This window comes from Eulemur rufifrons, chromosome 30, assembly GCF_041146395.1.
Source record: "Eulemur rufifrons isolate Redbay chromosome 30, OSU_ERuf_1, whole genome shotgun sequence".
In the NCBI taxonomy this organism is placed as follows: domain Eukaryota; kingdom Metazoa; phylum Chordata; class Mammalia; order Primates; family Lemuridae; genus Eulemur; species Eulemur rufifrons.
Genome location: NC_091012.1, coordinates 60604827 through 60611966, shown reverse-complemented (window position 1 = coordinate 60611966; position 7140 = coordinate 60604827). Strand labels below are relative to the sequence as shown.

At 38.1% G+C, this 7140-nt stretch overlaps 1 protein-coding gene across 3 annotated transcripts in view; it reads right to left on the bottom strand.

Moving 5' to 3' along the window:
• Nucleotides 1-339: 339 nt before the first annotated feature.
• AMMECR1 (AMMECR nuclear protein 1) overlaps nucleotides 340-7140 on the bottom strand; it is a 110647-nt gene continuing 103846 nt past the window's right edge. For 2 of the 3 annotated variants that reach the window (XM_069463523.1, XM_069463525.1), the window contains one exon: nucleotides 340-4776. In XM_069463523.1, coding sequence (XP_069319624.1) covers nucleotides 4662-4776 — 115 coding nt within the window. In that variant the 3' untranslated portion in view covers nucleotides 340-4661. The remainder of the gene's footprint in view (nucleotides 4777-7140) is intronic. The other variant, XM_069463524.1, reaches the window with a different exon arrangement.

Here is a 7140-nt window from a genome sequence, read left to right as displayed (position 1 = left end):
AGTGGGGTTAAACACAGCTAAGCTCCCACTGGAATTCAAGTCTGATGCTTGCCTCAGATCTGTGGCCAGGTTACAATGTCTAAAATAAAGGCTAGCCTATGTCACCAAGCCAGGATTCAAGGCTAGACAAAAGGATAACATTGGCGAATCGTATGGTAGGGAGCAGCTTCAGGCAGGTGAGGTTTCCCCGGTGCTTGTTTGGAAATAAATCAGCATCTGTCCCTAACTGTATTACTCCAGAGTCTTCAACTGTTAACCTTTTAGTAAGAAGCACTGAGGAAACCAAGATCTTATGATGAGGCAGGTTAAATTCAAAAAAGAAGCAACAAATGATAAGTTGGTTTTAACATTTTATTGGGTAAATGATTTTAAAGGTAATAACAATAGTGTCAAAACTACTACAATATCTTTCCACAGCCATACCTTACAGACCCACATAAACCTTCTCTTATTTTTTTCTTTTTGCTCATTTTCAATATTTTAAAGCCATTCGTATAAAATGCCCATTTCTAATAGTTTCTTCAAACTATTAAGCAATTAGATGTGGAAGGAAGAAGGGCCTACTTATACTGGAAGGGGTTTCAGGTAATCTGTGATGTCTTACTGTAATCAAAAAACAGGTTACTAAGAAAGAAGGAAAAGAAGAGCTACTCCAGGTAGCTTTTAGCTCGTTACAAGTCTCACCATTGTATCACCAAAAACTCAGTATGCTGGTGACCGATTCAAAGTAATTTCGGGGAACATATAAAACACTAAAATAACTTAGAAACTAGATCCAAATATTTCAAAAGTAATCAACTTTGATATACAAAAGCAGTCAGAGGTGGTTACAAAAGTTTGTTTTCTCAGTGCGTCTATGTACCAGCGTAGTTACTGGGTCCAGAGCAAAATAAAAGGTTCATTTTCTTCTGAAATAGTAATAAAAAACAAGGAAAACATATCTTTGTATATAAAGGATCAATGCTGGTCTTAAGAATAATGTAATCAGAAACCCTTAAATCGAGAGGCACACAACGGGTTTCCACTTTTACAAAATAAAAGGAAAGTCACCAGTTTATTTAAATGGAGGAGATGCTCACACCCCTCAAATAAACTTAATTCAATTTAACATCACTAGCAAAAATCACTTAGAAACTGTACAAAAATAAAAAAGTTAACACATTTAATCCTGCAAGGTTTTTGTAAGGACTGGAAGGCAGGCTTTTGGAGCAGCATTTGGGCATGGCTGGGGGCTTCTTTGGTTTGATCTAACACACATAAGAGATGGAACCTATTCCAGATGACAGTTTCAAATTTCCTGCACATTTGAAGACAAGAAAAGAGGCCAGTATACAAACTTCCGGTGTGCTGGGCATTGGGACTGAATGTGCTGGATTGAAAATCTTATAACTACTTTAAGTGGGGTGGGGCGGGGGAAAGAGCAAGCCTTGCACTTCCTCCATCAATTTCACCAACCTCACCTGGTAGGGGAGACTACAAAGGGAAGTAGCACATTCTCATGCAGTCAGAAGGCCACTTGAGGGGTGGAGGGGACAATTGTTCTCTTAGAATCTGGTACCTGGCTGACCTTGTTTAAAAACAAGAAAACCCTTCCAGAAATGGAAGCCTTTTGCTACATACCAAAGTAAAATGAGTACTATTTTCCAAGAGGAAAAATACACAGTTGCATTTGAAAACAGAAAACTTAAATGGAACTAATTAACATTTAAAAGGGGCTATGTAAACTTTGTGCTACTCAAATGAAGTTCAAGTATTACTTCCGAGCTGTTTAAAGATCACTGAACTTATACAATATTCTGGTGATAAGAGTGCAATTCACATTTGTGTTTCTGAACAATTAAACCACAAACTGGCTAGAACACAACTTGTGCAATCAGAATCTTCATCTGAGTTAAAGACACATGCTACATATTTCAACATGTTCAGAGTTAACTGATACCACATATTTAACAGCTTTGTAATATACAACAAAGGTCAAAAGGTCTAGCATTTGTCTGTTTGAAGCACACCATTACAGTTTGTATAACACCCTTTACACTACAAAGTCTTTTAGTCAACAGCTACTTAGAGACAAAAATGCACTGTGCGTTAAACTTGAATACAAAAGGAGACAAAACTATCCTTTTCCCCCAAGCCATGGTGGGAAATATTGCTGACCTCGTCCTTTGAAGCCTGCAGGATGGTTATTTCTTCAGTATAACATTATTACACTGGTAAGAAAATCTGTATAACATCTGCATATATCAAGGATTTTTAAAAATCTGATATGATTTTAGAGTCCGCATGACCAGTCACGTGACCTGCTCAAGATTGATTAGCACCGTTAAATACATAAACACACATATATGTATGTACGTATGTGTAAATATATGTATGCACACATACATATATGCATGTAATAGATCTTTGCTTTAAAAAAAACTTCTAACCATAAGCTCATCCAGGACGAGGAGCCTGTTGAACTGATGAGATGATGGATAACATGGATTTCACAACAATATTGGTCTATTTTGTCTCTCTTCAGTTTGCTTGTTTTACTTTTTTTTTTTTTTTTTTTTTTTTTTTTGCAGCAGACAATATCATTCAGTTTGTGCTCAGTTTCCCTATAAGGGCAAGAAAAAGTTTCCATCAGGTAGCCACTTGTTTTTATACTGAAAGACTAACCTGCTCCAAAACGCTCCCAAGTAGAAATGACAGGATTCAGAATCCCTTTCTGAAGCCCAACAGCTAACTTTTTCTGACTAAAATCTCTAGGTTTAGTGGAACTGGCTACCAAGATTGCATTTCAGGCTAACAATTGGCTTCTTAGTTAAGGCATCACAACTGAAAATGGTTATTTCAACAATGGATGCTGTGGATGAAGGAACACCAACAAACTTCTAAGCACTCTCATCAAATACTAAAGCAGTTTGCTTTGCCCCAGTGGCAAGCAGAAGGAATTCACCCAATTATCTCACAAACTAGAAAAGGATTTTTGAATTCTGAACTAGCAGTCTGTCACTTGTCACAGTAACTATATGTATAAACTATTTCATTTTGATATTCAGTGACATTTCTTATAGTTTTAGAATATATATTCTGCAGCATACTTTCATTCATCACATACTGGCTTCCTCTTTGAAAAAATTATATATATATTTCCAAATATATATATATATATAGATATATATATTTTACTACCATTAAATGAAGGTCATTTTTCTCCAGAATCATCTGTCATTTTTCCAGGGGATCAGTAAGTTTTCTTTGTATGCATCATGGGAAGATGAGCCTTGCAAATGAGCTGGGCTCTAACTATAGCACATCTGAATGCCAACTCCATTTTTACAGTTGTAACATAACATCTTATCAACATAGTAAATGTGTTTCTATCAAAAGTATGTAGTGCAGAAAGAGATTTGAGTTATTTTATAGTATCTCTAAAACTCTACTATCATCCCCATGACAAACGTATCTGAAATCATGGCATATATGAACTTTTGTTTCACTAGATTATCTTTATCATATCTTTAGATGGTAGCTAAAATTGTCTCTGGCCAATCAGGACTTACTGAAACCTAAAGCTAACAAATTTAAATTAATATAAAATAGACAAATGTCTCTTTTTGGTTATTTGCTCAAAATAAATTTTTTCAGCTTAAAAAAATACTTAAGAGTAAGCAATTTGTCTAATCTGTTGTTTCACATATAGAAACGATACAATTTTACAAGAATATTTCTCTAAATTGCCTTTTGCCAACCCCTCTTAATTCCACTTAATTATATTCTTCTCAAAGGCACTAAATTCCGTATCTGCTCTCTTTCTAATATTTGCTGCTCTTCAAAATGATTTCTGTAGCCTATTTGAAAGGTAGTTGATACTTTCTTAAAATAGTGTTTTAGTTTGCAAATTGGTTCTATAAAGTGATGAGGCAATCTCTTCTATCTATGCTAACCAGTTACAGTAGGCATAAATGATTTCTCACTCTCTGTGACAAGCCCTATCACGGACCTTTGAATGTTTACTAATAGAACTAAAGTTCATATATTTTAACCATGGGAAGAACAAAAAGTTAAGGAGTGAAGACCCAAATACTAAGCTCTCATAGCAAAGTGAATTTCAGACAAATTCAAGAGTAATAATCAAATACCTGAATTTGATACAAATTACTACTCTCAAACTCAGCTATTAAAAATCTTACTGAGGAAAACCAAAGACAAACCTAAATAAAATCCTTAGGAACTGCACACTTTCTTCCATCCACAGTCGGAAGGAAGGAAGGAAGGAAGGAAGGAAGGAAGGAAGGAAGGAAGCAAGCAAGCAAGGCAGGCAGGCACGCAGGAAAGATAGGAAGGAAGGCAAGGACAGAAAGACAGATAACTCATTGAGACGGCAAAGCAAATTTCTACATAACATTGTAAGGAAGGAAAACCCCAAAAGTTATATATGCTGCAAAAAAAAATCAATGACCTAAAATAATAAAACAGGATCTTCTTAACAAATGCCATTTTCCTACCCGTTACCATGATGATCTTAATTGACGACGTCGAAGCTTCACCATGGCAACGGAAACTATCATCATAAAATGGTACAGTAAAAGAGATAGCTAGACCAAGAAGGTGTGGGGTCTCCTGGGAAGAGGTCTGCAGAGAGGCCCAGTGACTGGTTGTGCGGCTCAGTGTCAGGAATAATGGTTGTATGGCGGAAGGGGATGCCCAATGCCATTTTGGAAATGATGATGCTGGCGATGAGCAAGGTATTCAGCATAGCTCAGGGTCATCTTTTCACTACGGTACCTGAAAGAAAGTCAAGGAAAAGTTAACGTTGAGAAATAGGTGACATGCTAGTATTAGAGCTAGGACGGACCTTAGAGATAATTTTATAGATCAGGAAACAGAGGCCTAGAGAGAAGCAGTGACTTGCCCAAGGTCACAGAGCTACTAAGTAGCAAAGCTGAGATCAGAACCCAGGAATCCAAACTCTGAGCCCAGTCCTCTTTCCACTCTACTACTCCTTGTTTAAATTGTTCTAGAAATGTTACTGCCCGCTCAGCCCTGGTTTGCAAACAGCAAGGAAGACAATTATGTACATATTTCATCCACTTAACTATTTTTGTGCAGAGATCTTCCATCTCTCCCTCTTTTATGGTCCCTTTCTCTGTCCGCATATCTTAGGTCTTGCCATTAAGTAACAACAACAACTTTTCTTAGTCCTGTTTTTCTAAACCTTCTCTTTTCTCCATGCCTAGCTTTCTTTCATTGCCACACTTCTCAAAAGAGTAAAGTATATTTTCCACCTTCAATCCCCACCTAACACTACTCCCTGGCCCAGTGCTCCTTGGCTTCTGCTGCCACCCTTCCCTGGAAATGGCTCTATCAGAAGGCTGCCCCTGATTCACCTTGACCTTTCTTTCCATTATACCACTTACCGCTCCCTTTGTGAGGCTCTCTGGTCCCATGGGTTCTACACCTTCACGTGCCCCTGGTCCTCTCTCTGCCTCTCAGACTGCTCCTTACCTCTTTGACTGCTCCTTCTCCCTCTGCCTTGCATGATTTCCCTATGTTTCTATCGTCAGTTCTTTTGACTCCATACTGTCCCCCTCAGCGAACCCCATCCTCACCAATTCAACTATGACCTCTCTACAATGATCCCAGAGTATCAGATCCTTTATTAAAAGGAATTGTTCTGTAAAATTTCGATTCAGTCAAAAGGCCGCACTCAAGGATCCAGAAGGCCACAGGTGGCCCCAAGGCCGCAGGTTCCCCACCCCAACTAGACATTTCCATATAGATATCCCAGGAAGCATTTCAAATCCAGAATCAATGCATAAACCTAACACTCTCCTCCTGTGGTCCCTACCTTGGTTAAAGGGATGACCTGGGTCCCTTTATCTAGATTAAAGCTTTAACTTCCTTACTTCTAAATGATGACTAAATCCTTTCATTTCTTCCACAGTATTTTCTTATCTGTCCCCGTATTTCCTCCCATCCCACTGCCACAGATCTAGTTAAGGCCTCCATTGCACTTCCTTGGATTGCTGCCATAGATTCTTAGATTCTCAATGTTTCCTAGCTCATTTTCCTTCTTCCAATGCCATTCTTACACCTCCCCAAGTTCATCTGCTTAAAATCCTTCAATGGCAACCAATTGCCTATAGAGCCAGGTCCAAATGTCTTAGTCTGGAACTTAAGACCTTCAGTGGTCTGACCCAACCTATCATAAATTTGGGGGTATATTTTCCTCTAATGACCACCTTCCCTATGTACACTGAAAGATCAGCCAAATTAGACTATTTTTGCATTCCTCAGAACTTGCTCTGTACCTCGCCACCTACATGCCTTGACTCATAAGGTCCTCTTTGAGGGAATTCCTTTCCTCCCCCACTCTCCACCTGTCACATATTCTATCTATTCTTCAAGCCCAGCTCCAAATTGACCTCCTCTTTGAAACCTTCCCTTATCTCCCACCCCCTCCTGGAACTCCTCTTTCCCTATTTTATGATCTTACATCATCCATTATATTCTGCCTTAGATTAATAATTATTTTTGCATATGCCCTTTTATTTTTTTCAACTGTGAACTCAGGGAGAGCAGAGATGGAAGCATTTTCAAATTTGTAACTCCTCAGAGAGAGCTGAAGATAGTTCATTTTTAGACTATAGGCCTTCAATGTGGTTTTGTGGAATTGAAATAAATGGAAACAGCAACCTGTTTTCCTAAAATATTTGATATTTTTCCTTTTTAAATAAGTATCCCTATTTTTCCATGCCAAAATTTATTTAGCATTTGAGTTTAGCTCAGTTGTGTTTTTCAGTAAGCTTTCATGGTAAACTTCTATTACTGCCAAAATTCTAAGGTTAAATTCAAATTTGAGGACTGCTTATCCGAATCCTGGGGTTACGCTAAACAAGGTCAAAAGCTAGCCAATAGCTAATTTAGGTACTTTCTCCAATAATGTAGTCTAAAGTCTGCAAGGGCTTGCTCGTTCAAAGGCAGAGTAATCACACAGAGCTAAAGATGGGAAGGATGGGTTCATATATCATACAGGCTTCACTGCCAAGCAGAGTTCCATCATATCCATCCTCAGTATGGCCCTGCCATTCATTTCCACTCTGTTTCAGAAAAGAGAAGCAAGTGTAGTTAGATAGACCAAAGAAATCA